The sequence below is a fragment of the Panthera leo genome, chromosome C1 (assembly GCF_018350215.1).
Source record: "Panthera leo isolate Ple1 chromosome C1, P.leo_Ple1_pat1.1, whole genome shotgun sequence".
NCBI classification, from domain to species: domain Eukaryota; kingdom Metazoa; phylum Chordata; class Mammalia; order Carnivora; family Felidae; genus Panthera; species Panthera leo.
Window position 1 is genome coordinate 3911004 of NC_056686.1, and position 13809 is coordinate 3924812.

The 13809-nt window shown below is 60.0% G+C and overlaps 1 protein-coding gene across 6 annotated transcripts in view; it reads left to right on the plus strand.

Moving 5' to 3' along the window:
- The window catches only part of KCNAB2 (potassium voltage-gated channel subfamily A regulatory beta subunit 2), an 84811-nt gene that overhangs the window by 67482 nt on the left and 3520 nt on the right, over positions 1–13809 (plus strand). For all 6 annotated transcript variants that reach the window (XM_042952768.1, XM_042952767.1, XM_042952770.1 and 3 more), the window contains 8 exons: positions 2581–2625; positions 4600–4644; positions 5349–5392; positions 6383–6469; positions 10180–10265; positions 12041–12161; positions 12335–12429; positions 13406–13526. In XM_042952768.1, coding sequence (XP_042808702.1) covers positions 2581–2625; positions 4600–4644; positions 5349–5392; positions 6383–6469; positions 10180–10265; positions 12041–12161; positions 12335–12429; positions 13406–13526 — 644 coding nt within the window. The remainder of the gene's footprint in view (positions 1–2580; positions 2626–4599; positions 4645–5348; positions 5393–6382; positions 6470–10179; positions 10266–12040; positions 12162–12334; positions 12430–13405; positions 13527–13809) is intronic.

A 13809-nucleotide genomic window follows, 5' to 3' on the forward strand; every position in this document is an offset into this window, starting at 1 on the left:
GTGTTGTTTGCATGGGGCCAGAATTGCAGAACACTGGGACACCGGTCACTTACTAAACTCCCCATGTATCCAAACACAGAGAGGACCACAGTCCCTCTGGTGCCTGAGATGCTGTGCTGGGCCAGAGCCTGATTAAGCTGTCGTCCGTCCCCCGCGCTCCTGCGGCCAGCACCACATGCCTGACATTCCCACGTCTTAATGGTACAGTGAGGGCTGCAGGGAACGGCAGGGCCTCTCGAGCTGGGGGGAGCAGAGTCTGGCCAGCCGAGCACTGTAGGAAGCACTTCCCATCTTGGCAGTGAACTTCCCTACTCAATTATGTAAAAGCCCTCTTCAGCCAAGGCTGCTGGCTTCAGTTTTAAAGACTAGCTGTAATCAAATCATCCACTCTCCTGCATCGGGTTTCCAAAAGTCAGCTTTTGTTTGTGAAGTCATCTGTTGGCTCTCTGTTCGTCCTCCCTCTGGCCCCTCCTGCCTGGGGGGAGCCAAGTTCCCATCAGCTGGGTCGGCTGCAGCCGGGCTGGCTGTGCACCGTGGCTGCTGCGGGGCCAGCACCTGCCTTGAGGGCTCTGGGTTCTTACCTGCGGCTTGAGTTGGGGCCCAGAGCTCTGAGAATCAGGGACCCAGCAGGGCGTTTTCTCAAGTCTCAACCCAGGGTCTGAGGATCTGACAGCCCCAGGAACCTGCACTGGGACCCCCAGATCTCCTCAGTCCCTGTCAGCAGCCCTCTGCCCCCCCCCTGGTGCTACAGCCCCCTCCTAACCCCTCCCTGCTGGCAGCTTCTTCCCATCAAAGTGAAATGCTTTCCAGACAGATGAACCAAGCAAAGGGTCAGAGGTAGAAAAGCCCGATGCGGATGCCAGGCCCGCAGGCGTTCCCTGGCCCTGCTCCTGCCTTGGTTTCGCTGCCCATGAGAGCACGCGGCAGACAGCTCCAGGCAGCCTTCTCGGGCTCCAGATGGCCTGGCCCCGTGTACAAGCCTTGCACACCCCACTCCACAGCCGCCACACTCCCTGTGTCCCTGCCTTCACTCCCCCCGAAGAACTGGACACCCAGGGCTGGCATAGCAGGGCAAATGCACTGGGTACCTGGCAGCCTCAGGGCCTCTCGGAGCCCCTTGCCGGCAGCCGGGGACTCAGAGCAGCTTCCGGTGGGTTATTGTTACCCCTGGAGCCCACTGCCCTCATCCTGTCCTCTCCTCCGCACGCCTCTGCTGCTCCTTCTCAGTCCAGCCCTCAGTCCCATCAGTGGCATGGTGCCAGCAGTGACCCACACGGGAAGCAAGGGACAGGCCAGAGGAAGCTGTTCTGGGGGGCGGTGGGGGGGCTGCCGGGCTCCTCCGGTGGCTTCTGGGCCAGGCACTGTCCCTCTTGCTAACCAGAATGCCAAGCACATATTTTGCTGAGCCCCCTGCTTCTTATGCTGATGCTAATTTGGGCGCTTACCAGAGAGCTGCAGGATTTCTGCACCCGCTCCACCGCCGCCCCCCCACCCCAGCCCCAAGCAGATGTCAGGCTTCCCAAATGCAGGGCCACAAGAATTCACAGCCACAAGCAACAGGCTTTGATTAGCCGATGGTCTACAGCTCCTGCAACCCCAGGACCACTCCTCATTTTTCTCCCTTCCTCCTTTCCTCATCTTTTGTCCCACAAATGAGGGGCCAAGGAATAAAAGGAAGAGGCCCAGGGCTGAGTGAATTTCTGTACGTCTTGACCACGAATGACGAGCATTCAGAATGTATGCTGAACAGCTTGCAAATTAGAGCCCATTATTTCTGAGTGGATGACTCAGGCGCTTTTATAATTGGAATGTAGCACTGGGTATGGATCATTCTCCGTCTGTTGTTTTTACTCAGAAACATTTCGCTACAAGCAGAAAGTTCTTAAAAGTTAAGCCAGCGCTACAGTGCCAGGCAAGGCTGGAACAGCCCCGCCCGTGACCCCCGCTAGCCCAGGTTTGGTGCAGGGCCAGAGTGACGCCGAAAAGAACAGAGAGCAGTCCTCATGGCGTTTGTCTCTTTAGCGTTCAAAAGCAAGAAACAAGAGAGATGCACGCACCCACACACGTGAACACACACACACACACGCATGCACCCTGCTGGAAATTCAGCCCCTGGCCCTGAATACATGTTGATCGTCTCTGAAAAGAGAGGATGCACTTGATGAATAATTTACCTTTTTAAAAAATATATAGACACTTCTCTGGAAACTTCACCCACGGAACGTTGCCAAACATCTTCCCCGCTGAATTTCCAGCAGGCCAGGGAAACGGGATACGGCAGGCCTCACCAACAGGACATCAGCCCCTTCCTTCTCTGTGAGGGCTGGAGCCATCTGCTCGTACAGGCTCCTGCAGGGGCACCGCTCACGGCCACCTTCACGGGGGGTGACAGCCGCTCGCGGGCTCTCTCCTCGTTCTGGAATGAAGCGTCCAAGGCAAGGCGAGCGTGAACAGCCTGGCTCTCTGGCCCCAGTGGCACTTCCACAGAGGGGACCAAGTGGCCCATTGTCATGGTAGGGGCGAGGTTTAACGTTTTTGTCGCGCTGTAATGAAATCCCCGTATCTCGGTCTTTCCTGCAGGGCTGAAGTGGTATTAGGAAACATCATCAAGAAGAAGGGATGGAGGTAATTACCCTGTTCTCTCCGTGGTCAGTGTCCAGGGCGCACACAGGGAAAAGCGTGGAAAAGGCAGGCGGGAGGGAGGAGGGCACCGTGAGGGACAGATGCGTGCTGGGTCCTGGGCGAGCTCCGGCTAGGGCCCCGAAGCTGCTCTTTCCTATTGCCCAGTGGAGTGCTCAGTGAGGCCTCATTGGCCCTTGGGCAGCCGGCCAGTCCTTCGAAAGCCTGGAACTTCTCAGAACTGTTCTCACTGGGGCGAATATTCCAGCCCCGGGCTGCCTCCAGGGGTAGAGAGCATTCACACCGTGGTGGGGGATGCTGTGGTGAGGCGGAAGCTTCGGCTGAGTCACCAAGTGAGGTGCCAAACTCCGTTCCCCAAGACCAGAGGCATCTCTGCTTGAGGGGGGAGTCGAGCGGGGTGGGGGGGGGTAGTCCTTGTGCCCCTGACTCTGCTCCTCTGCCTCTGATCTCTACCTCTGGTCCAGCAGGGATTCAGGGGGCCAGGGAACTAGGTTGCGCTCTGATTTGTGTCAGGCCAAAAAGATCTGGACATGAGGACTTCCCGGATGGCCCGGGTAAGGCAGAGGGTGTAGCCACTGAGGAGAGGGACATCCTTCTCCGGACTTGGACTCCACCCTTTGCCACTGGCCCTACCTGTACAGGGACCACGTCTGGCCTCCCTGGCAGGGCTGTCCTGAGGCTCGAGGGCCCGAGTCTGTCAAACGGCTGGCCAGCTAAGGGCCATCACACTTGTCTGGGGAGTGGTGGCCCTTGTGGCTGGGGTCCCCCCACAAGCTGCTCAGGGCCCTCCCACAAGGCGCTCAGAAGCCTGAGGGTTCCACCCTCCCCAGGACAGACGGGGCTGGGCACTCGCCTGCACTTGGGGGCCCCTTGAGGCCTGCATGTGTTTATTTTCAGAAACAGCAGAAGCTGTTGTAAAGCTGCCCCCAACCCCACCCCCCCAACCCCCCCACCCTCCCCCGCCAGCGAGTGCAAAACCCCCTGGGGACAGATGACAGACACCCTTCCTCTTGTCCCAACGGAGCTGTTTGTTTCTTCTCGGCTCTAATTCATCACAAAATTCCTCCTCACGCAGTAATTAAAGGAAATCGCATGTATTAGTGGGTCCCCTGGTTAGGTCTTAGGTGAATACCTCGGGAAATGCATATCCGGTCACCCCCCTGCCTGGAGACGGAGCTCAAGGGGGCCACAGCTTCTGACTTTGAGGAGCTATTTCCTGAGCAGCCCCCCTGCTTCCAAGGGAGGAAAACACAACCACAGGGGACCCGGGCACCCCCTCCCCTGGGAAGGGTCTTGATGAGATGTGGCCTGGAGTCTCCATCCTTATCCCTGCTCATCCCTCCAGGACCAAACAGGTGTCAGCTCCTGCCTCTTGTGGATTCACAGCAGGAGGCCCGAATCTATTCCTTTCCCTCGGGGCTTTCCATCACCCCAAACACCAGCTCCCTCACACCCCGGGTCCTGCGCCACCCACCTGTCTCTCCCTCCGGATGCCCCAGGCTCTCCCCAAGGCCGTCCCACAAACCGCTTTCTGAAAGCCTGTCTCCGGCCTGTAGGGGAAGAGCCAGCCTGCTTGGCCCCCTCGCCATCGGCATCCCCACTGGAGCCCCTCCTTCTGCTGCAGCCCCTGCATTGACCTCCTGGGAGCGTGCTCCCTGCACCCCCCAGTGTGTGTCCTGCTCTGGGCTCTGGTCTGGTGCGTGAGACTCCATTCCCCCCCCCCGGCCCCCACTGCCCAACTTCAAGATGAGTTAGTTGCGTCTGTGGCTTGTCTCCTGGCTCAGCGGGGAGCCCCAGGACCCCGGGCTCGCACACGGCAAACATGAAATGATCTCGAAGCACCCATTTCACACCCCGTGCTCCCAGATGAGAAGGGTGTTTAGGACCCTCTTTGTAAACTGAAGACACCCCTCCCCACCCCAGCTATGTCCAGTAACACCCCTCTTCTTCTGTTCGCAGACGGTCCAGCCTGGTCATCACCACCAAGATCTTCTGGGGAGGAAAGTAGGTGCAGCACAGGCATGCTCCCGGCCGGGGTCAGGGGTCAGCAGCCACGGCCCCGAATCGGAGGCTCTCCCGGGGCGGGGGGTGTTTGTGCAGCCGTCTGCCCCGGCCGGTGCCCAGCCCCACTGAGGGACATCAAGTCCCGGAAAAGCAGCTTCGGCTGAGTTGCCTTTTACTCAAACCTTGTTTCATTTGTATTTTTTTACCTTCATGGGCTTGGTTTTTGTTTTTGTTTTTTTTCTTTTTCTGATTACAGGGGTAACATCCCCAAAACTCTGGAAAACCTAGAAAATTTGTGGACTGTCTCAACCACGTGCTACCTTCCCTGGCCACAGACCACCCCTGCCCGTTTCCAGCGGTCTGGCCCCTCATTGTCTCTAGGACCGGACCAAATCGGCTTCCTAGGAATTATAAATATGATTCATTCTTCACTTAAAAAAAAAAAAAATCTAAGCAAAACAGAAGGGCCGATTGGAACCCAGAGACCCCTCCCCCTGCATCCACCCCCACTCCCCCAGGCCAGCCGGGCAGCGCCCCTCCTCCTGGCTGCATGAACGCACCCCTGGAGCCTGTGGTTTGTCTCCCAAGTGGAATCAGATGCACGTGGCACTCACTGACCTACTTTTCTTGGCCTAACGTTGCATCATGAACATTTCCCCCAAAACCGCTTGCAACATCACACACGCTGTTGTGCTGTTTTTCAGAGCGGAGACCGAGAGGGGCCTTTCCAGGAAGCACATAATAGAAGGTGAGGGAGGCGCGCTGGCCCCACACGGCCCCTGAACCCACGGAGCCTCCTGCAGATGCCCAAGTGAAGGACACAGAGTGCCCCCGCCCACCAGCCACACGCGCAGGCCTAGGCCTGGAGATGCCCCGCGCTCTGGTCCCACCCTCTCCTTCCACCCAGCCTCCGCGTCACCAGAGCAGGGCACCACCGCCTTCAGATGGGCATTGTGGTCCTGGGGAAGACAAGACAGGCCTGGGCCGGGCCCCATGCTGACTGGTGGTCCTGAGCAAGGGACATCACTTCCCCAAGCCTCTGCGGCAACATCTGTAAAATGGGTGTGGGAAGAGTGGCCACCTCTGGGATTTGGGGGAGGACCGGGAAGAACCCAGGAAAGGTGCGGACACAGCCAGGCGCTCTGTGCACAAGTGAGAGAAAGAGAGAGAGAGAGGGCGGGGGGGGGGGGGGGGGGGGGGGGAGGGAGAGAGAGAGGGGTCGGGTGGGCTGTCCCGCTTATCCTATACTTGTGCCTTTTTCCACCTGGGCTCCCAGATGACACACCCGTCCCTTTAAGAATCACACGATTAGGGGGGCTTTGCTGCGGCCCCCGCAGCCCCAGCAGGCTCTGTGCGGCTCTGCTCTGAGCCCTTGCTCAGCGCTCACTGGTGATCTGCGCCTTTGGTGCGTGGACAGGGATGCAGCTCCCACTCCGTGCGGAGAACCTGGCTCTCCATGTGGGCCCCCAGGGCGTGCAGGAGGGCACCCCTTCGTGCAGTCGCAGAGCATTGGCCTGTGGACCCGACCACACGACCCCCCGCTTTGGGGCGTGCACCCACTTAGGTCCTGGCTTTTCTTCACCTCCGCTGGCGCCTGCCCACATGGGTCCCCGCGCCGTGTGACGGCTCCGGGTGCCTGGGACCTCTTGCTCCCTGTGCCGCACGCAGGTGCGCGGGTGACACTGGCCCAGCAGTGTCAGTGAAGACGGTGACCACCCCTCCTGACTCCGCCCCCCAGGTCTGAAAGCCTCGCTGGAGCGGCTCCAGTTGGAGTACGTGGATGTGGTGTTTGCCAACCGCCCGGACCCCAACACGCCCATGGAAGGTGGGTTCTCCGCGGGGCACCCAGGCCTCCCGGCTGCTGGGGGCGGGCGGGGCGGGGGGGGGGCGGGGCTGGCACCTCCAGGCGGAGTCCCCGAGTCCCCGTCCTGGCCTTGGGTCCATATGCACCTGATCCGTGCGGGCTCTACGCCCCCTCCCGGGTTCAGAACCGAGTGGAATGTCCTCTCCTCTCAGCTCTTACTATTCCGTAGCTAAATGAAGTCACGATACGATGGCTGTTTGCAACTGCTGTGTTCTTTTCAGTCATACTCCCGTTCTGCCGGGAGGCTTTAGGGGCCTCTTGCTCTGAGAGGTAAACTGTTACTTAGAGGAGCGGTGCTTTGAAAAGCAGTTTTGGTTTCTTTGCCGCGTATTTATTCTTTCCTCTCCCGCCATCTCCGCCCTCCCATCACCCCCCCCCCCCCCCCCCCCCCCCCGCCATTCCTGCTTCAGGCTCCTCATTTGTGCTTTGCTGCTTCAGGGATTTGGAAAATGAAGTTGTGTTCGAGTTATTTTTTCTTCATTTGTTTCTATATATACCGTGCACGCGTGCGTGTATATATTTGCGTGTGGGGTCTGTGTGGTCTGTTTGGTTTTTGTCTTTTCGTTTTTTTGTCTTTAAACAAAATGAGTATTCTGGGAAGATTTGTGCGTCCCCTCCCCACGCTCTCTGTCATGCCGCGCCTGTCCGTGTTCCCACAGCTATAAACTCTGGTCTCTTTAAATCTTTCTTTATCACCAGGGGACCCATTTAGTTCCTCCAAGTCAAGGACATTCATCATAGAAGGTACACAGTACCCTTAGCCCGACTATTGACTCCTGTGTCCAAGCTGCATTTTATGAGACAGTGTTTTTATTTACACCACTCTCTTTCCCCCCAAGACAAACTTCTCCATAAAATGCATAAAGGAAAAATAAGCACCCTATGAGAACATCTTGCAAGTGAAGGAAAAGCAAAGCAGTGTGGAGCCCCCGCCCTCACCCCCGCCTGGCCAGCGCTGCCATTTCATTTCTCCTGCCCCCCCCGCCCCCCGCCCCATGCATGACCCCCCCCCGCCCTGCCCCCCCAACCCCCCCCCCCCCGCCTTGCACTGCCGTGATCCTCGAGGCCGGCTGTCTGTCCACCAGGGCTCCTCTTGATTTGAGGATGCTGGGATGGGCGCCTGAAACCTTGACCCTGGATGGTCTGGGAGAGGGTTGGGGAGACCAGGGGCCCACAGGAGTCAACACCGGGGGGATCCCTAGGACGAGCGGCCTCCAGCGCGTCTTAACGTTGTAGGTCACGTCTGCTAAGCTCCTGCCTCAAGCAGAAGCAAAACACACCGGTGGCCAGCTGCCCCGTCACGGCACGCGGGCTCCTCCACGAGCATCGTGGCTGCGCGTGGTGCTCACGTCCCCTGAGCGGGCTGGGCCACCTGCGGCTCTCGCCCCCTGCCACGCAGCCCCACCCCTCCATCAAAACGCGGTCACTGGCCTCCTTGCACGATACCTACTCGAGCAGGCCAAACCCTGAGACCTGGCGTGGGCTCTGCCTGCCCCCGAGCTAAGGGCCGCCCCAGGGCAGGCCGTGGTCTCCCTGGGAGCCGGGCTGTGTCCCACAGTGGGAGGGCGCCTGCCTGCCAACTGGTGCTGCCACCTGACCCCTCCCATGTATTATTTGTGACGAGGCAGGAGGTACTGTGGGTTCTGGCAGCAGCTGGAAGGATCGGGCCCTCCTGCTGCTGCCGGCCGGCATTAAATATCGAGGTGCAGGACAGTCGTCCCCAGTGGTCCCTGCATCTGGGGCCGCTGACATTGGCTTGGGCAGAAGCGCAGAGTGCCGGACTCCCGTGTGTGGGCCGGCCACCCGGCCAGCCGTGCCCGGGACCCCTTCTCTCTCAAGCTGGTCGCAGGCTCCGGCGGGCTGCTGCCCCGGTGGCCCGCCCCGCCCCCCAGGCACCCGGCGGACCCCCTCTCTGCATGGAAGAAGGGGTGCTTCAGTGTATCGTGCCATTTCCCGGGTGAGGAGACAGCTGTGCTGAGGGATGAGAGGGAGCCAGGCTGGGGAACGAGGGTGTCTGCTTCCCTCTCCGGCATGCGGGCCGAGGCCGTGGCTGAAAAGAATCGGCGGTTACACTGCATGGTCACAGGGGATCCTAGGAGCGTTTCTGAGGAAGCCGACAAGGACAGCGGCCAGAAGCCTGAGCTTGGCCTTGGGTGTGGGCAGATATCTTCCCGGGCCCCCCGGGCTTTCCGACAAGAGCTGTCCCCCTTGGCATCGAGTGGTGTGGGCAGTCAAACCGGGCGGCCTGTCGGTGGTCCCTGGGGGTTGGGGCGGGGCTTCGGGCCTCCCTGCCAGCCTCCTCCCGAGGATGGGCAGAGAGGAGCCCAGTCCCCGACCTTGGAAGGAAGGAGAGGGCAGGGGTTGGCCTGAAGGCCTGGAAGGCGAGGTGTGATTTTTCGGGGGCCCTGGGCGTACCTGCCCCAAGACCAACACCCCAGAAGCCCCAGCTACCTTAGCTTTCTACCGAAAGAGGGGACCTCGGCCGAAGGGGCGCTCAGGGACCCGGGATGGGGGGGGACGACACCCCAAAACAGAGGTGCCGTTCTCTGCGGGAGAAGGTGCCCGAGGGTCTGTGCCATTCAAGGGGGAGCTTGGGTGAACAAAGCCCACATTCTCCTTCCTTCCTCCGGCTCTCCCACCCCCCCTGCCATCTTCAGGGGCCCCCCAGCCCCCCGCCACGTCGGCAGCCGATGAGCAAGCCACCTGGGGAGAGACAGGACTTCCAGGGGTCAAGGTTGCCGCTTCGTTTTGACAGACACTTGTTCTTGAGCCCCCCTTCCTGCCCTGCCTGTGGGAGTGACACTTGCAAGCACTGTATGGGACCAGCGAGGAGTCTGACGACGCAGCCCTTCTCCCCGCAAAGCTGAGAGACATTTGAGGTCTTTAAATTCGAGGCCAAGTATGTTGTTAACACCACAGCATCCCCGTGGGCTGAAACAGCCTGGTGCGGGAGCAGTAGGGAGACTATGAGTGGCAGATTTTCATCTCTCAAAAACTTTTTTGAGTACTAGAAAGAGTGTATCGTGTAGCCGGGGCGAGGGTCCCTTGCCTGCTCCTGGGCTGGTTTGAGAATCCGGGACGGATACAGACGGGGCTTTCCATGTCCACTTCCGGCTCTTGGGGACACATCTGGAACCATCCAGGGCCCCACCCTGCCCGCTGTCCGGACGGATGCCATTATTACCTCTCTATTCAGTCCTCCAGATCCCAGGGAGAACCTGGGACACCCCAAAGCGGGGGGGACTCAAAACAGGCAACTTCCTGTTGCCCTCTGCCAATGTGATTCGTCCCCAGACTAGAGACACACCCCCCCAACCATTCCACCGTCTAGAATGACATCCTCTGATCTCACCTTTCCCTCCTCTCTCCAATCCGCCATAGAAATGCCACCGTCCATCTAGAACCCATTTTTCAAAGATTCCGTAAGACTCATAACTACTGGGGGAAATTGTTTTCAAGGCCAGCTGCTTGGGCTGTGGTTCCCTTTTTCCTGTGGTCCCTGGAAACCCCAGCCACACCCGACTCTGGAGCCAGGAAGTACATTGCTTGCAAGACATCTTTGCAGCCCCCCACCTCCTGCTCCACCTGTCTTTGCAGAATGTCCCCAGGCTGGGCCCCATGCCCCCAGTCACCCCACCCCCGACCCGCAGTGTCCCCTTCTCTCCTGACAGAGACCGTGCGCGCCATGACCCACGTCATTAACCAGGGGATGGCCATGTACTGGGGCACGTCACGCTGGAGCTCCATGGAGATCATGGTACGGCGACCTCTCGGCATATGTGTGTCCATGGGGTTCCCTGCCCCATTCTAGGGATGAACACCCAGGACTCTGGCTCGTTCAGTGCCATTGGTCCCGATGGCACAGACAACTGGGTACTACAGGGAGGGACAGTATGGTAACCTGTGGCAGCCACATCTGTAGGCAGTGCTCTTAACTTGGATCCCAGCACTGTGTGGCCCTGGACAGATGGCCTCACCTCTCTGAGCCTTGGTTTTCGCACCTGTAGAACAAGACCGCTAGCATGACTCCCCAGGAGGCTGTTCTGAGGGCCGAGAGAACAGTTGCGAAGCTCTTAGCAGAGAACCTAGAGCTCAGCCAGCGCTCGGCAGCAGTAACAGTACCAGCCACTTGCACCCGGCTCTCATGATGCCCCAGCTGCCGTTAGACTTGAGGGCCTCATGCGGACTGACTCCCATTGAAACCTCCCAATGCCCTAGGAGGAAGCGTTACTGTCATCCTGTTTCTCAGATGTGGATACTGAGGCACGGAGAGGTTAAGTAACACACCCAAGGTCAGCCAGCTCACTCTGAGGTGGGTCCCCAGGTGTAGCGCCCGGCCTGGGCTGCCTCAGAATGTGCGCTGCTGTTGGGAGCCCGGCTTCCATCTCCTAATCCGTCACGTTTCCCACACTTTCAGGAAAGCATCCCCTTCCTTGTCATTTCCCTCCAGGAGCCATCAGGGACAGAGGACTGCAGATGTCTCTTGGTATCAGGGTATCCCAGGAGGGTCAGCGGGGGTGGCGCTGTGCTCCTCAGAGGTTGGAGAGCAGAGGCCTGGGGATCGGGTCTTCCCAGGACTGGCTCTGAGGCTGACCTGCCACCCCTGCCTCCAGGGCCCTCCCGGCCTCAGCCCTTCCCGTGCCCCTCCTCCCAGAATTCCCCACATCCCGGTATCCTTGGGGGGGGGGGGGGGTTCTCCTCTAGTGAGCCCCAGATTTCTACTTCATCACAAAAATTAAGCAGAATTTTCAAGTTCAACACAACTCTAGGAGCCTGTGATTTTAATCAGCCTTTGGCATTCACAGCATTAATGAGTACTTGCTATTTCTCTGAAGCTGCCTGGAGTCAGAACAGGGCTCTCTGAGGTGTCAGTATCCTATTCCCATTTTACAGATGCAAAAACTGAGTCTGAAACCGAAGAGGAAAGGGCCTCTCATGCTGGCAGGCAGGGCTTCCCCAGGAGTCTTGTCAGGAGACATCAGCCCTGGCTCACACCCATCCAGTAGGAGCAGAGGGAGAGTCTGCAGAGTCCAGGCCTTGAGCTCCAAGTCCCAGAAATGGGCTGATGCTACGTTTCCTCCTGACGTAGCATTTTCCTGACACTGCCACCATCATCCCAGGGCCAGGGCCCTGGAATAATGATCATGATAAAAACAGTAACACCATAGCAGGCAGGCACTGCCCTCCTGAAGGCTGTGAACGCCGTTGGCTCACTTGACCCTCACAACATACAGGGAAACTGAGGCACAGAGGGGTGAGCTCCTTGCCCAAGACCACCTGGCCAATAAGTGCCAGAATCCTCCCCATGCCTTCAACGCTGGGGTCCCATCCCGTTTTCCCAGCAGAGACGGTAGGGGGACAGGCTACCGGTTTCCCAGGAAAGCGGTGAATTTCCCCGGGGAGGAGTGTGGGGGGAGAGCAGGTGAGCCGGCTGTTTCCTGGGGATGTCTTTGTGTCTCCTCCATGCTGCCCGAGCAGCCCCCAGACCCACTGACGGACAGGGACCATCCACGGTCCTATTTGCGTTCATAGGAGGCCTATTCCGTGGCCCGACAGTTCAACCTGATCCCGCCCATCTGCGAGCAGGCCGAGTACCACATGTTCCAGCGCGAGAAGGTGGAGGTCCAGCTGCCGGAGCTCTTCCACAAGATAGGTGGGCTCCCCCCCGCCCCGTCCCGTCCTTTCTCCCCTGCCCCGCCCCTTCCTCTCGCCCGGCCCCTCCTCGCTCCCTAGCTCCGCCCCTCCTCTCGCTCCGCCCCTCCTCCTCCTCCTCGCTCCCCAGCCCCGCCCACCCGGGCCTGACCTCGCCTGGCTTTCCTCTCCCAGGAGTGGGCGCCATGACCTGGTCACCTCTGGCCTGCGGCATCGTTTCCGGAAAGTACGACAGTGGCATCCCGCCCTATTCAAGAGCCTCCTTAAAGGTGAAAGAGCTGCCAGGCTGGGAGGAGGGGACGGGCACGTGACAGGCATTTTGGATCCACGAGGCTTTGGGGCGGGGCCGCCGCAATGGGTCTGGGCGGGGCTTCCCTGGGCCCTTGTGGGGGCCGTTCCAGGAAAAGCGAACTTGGAGCCCTTGCTGGCCGGATCCCACCTCCGGAAAGGCCGTCCTCTTCTTGGGATGCGCCCCCCCCCGGGTGAAAGGTCCCCTTCACTCCCTCGCCACCCCCAGCTGGGTTCAGCATTGACAACGTGGGCTGGGCGGACCACCTGTGCTATTTGGGATGGCCCCTCCCACGACGGGTACCCCCCTACACACTCTCTAGGCCAACTCTGAGACCTCTGGGCTGGGGGCTGCAGAGCTGCTTCATTTGTCCCTCAGAGGCCACCCCCTGGGACAAGTTCCCCCCACGCAGACATGCCTCTGGAGTGGGGACTCAGGAGGGTCTCCCAAATGCAGGGTTTGGGGGATGAGAAGCAGGCAGAGAAAGGCCTACTCAGGTCAGGGCAGATCCAGCACTGGAGCCCCCCTGCCTGGGGTTCAAAGACAGGAAGGCCTGTCCCACCCACTCCCGCCCAATCCACACCGAGATCAGGGATTCCCTGGAAGGCATTGCAATCCCAGGGGTGGGGGCAGGTAAGACCACAGCTCTCCCAGAGCCTGGGGAAGGGGTCCTCTGGGCCAACGGCCAAAGCATTCCTCTTCCCCCACCCCCACTTCGCCCCGGGCTTGCCAGGCCCCCGGTCCTGACTCAGGGACCCCGCCTCAGCCACCCTGAAGCTTCTGGCTTCAGATTCAGCAGGCCCCATCCTTCCACCTGCCCAGGTCTGTTCTGCAGTGGGACACGGTTAGGCAGGGGTGGGGGTGCTACCTTGGCACAAATCACCAGCTGTCTGCACGCAGAGGTCCAGGTGACCTGCCCTCACCAGTGGGCTGTGCTTTCTCCCCCCCACAACCAGGGCTACCAGTGGCTGAAAGACAAGATCCTGAGCGAGGAGGGCCGGCGCCAGCAGGCCAAGCTGAAGGAGCTGCAGGCCATAGCTGAGCGCCTGGGCTGCACCCTCCCCCAGCTGGCCATAGGTAACCGTGCTGGGGGGGAGGGGGGAGGGTTGACCGTGGTCCCCGGGGCCACACCTCCATCAGGCAGCCATGGGCAATGGGGCCCTTACATTCATGGGGAGAGAATGGGGGGTGGTCCCTGAGCACTTGGGCCCCCTCCCCCCCCCCCCCCCCCCGCAAGCAGTTGGTGCCTGGGCTTCCGCAGAACCCAGCATGCAGAGCTGTAGGCTTACGGGGACCCTCCTGGGCACCCTCAGCCCCATGACCAAAAGGCTGGATCTGTGTGGCCCAGTTAGGGACAGGG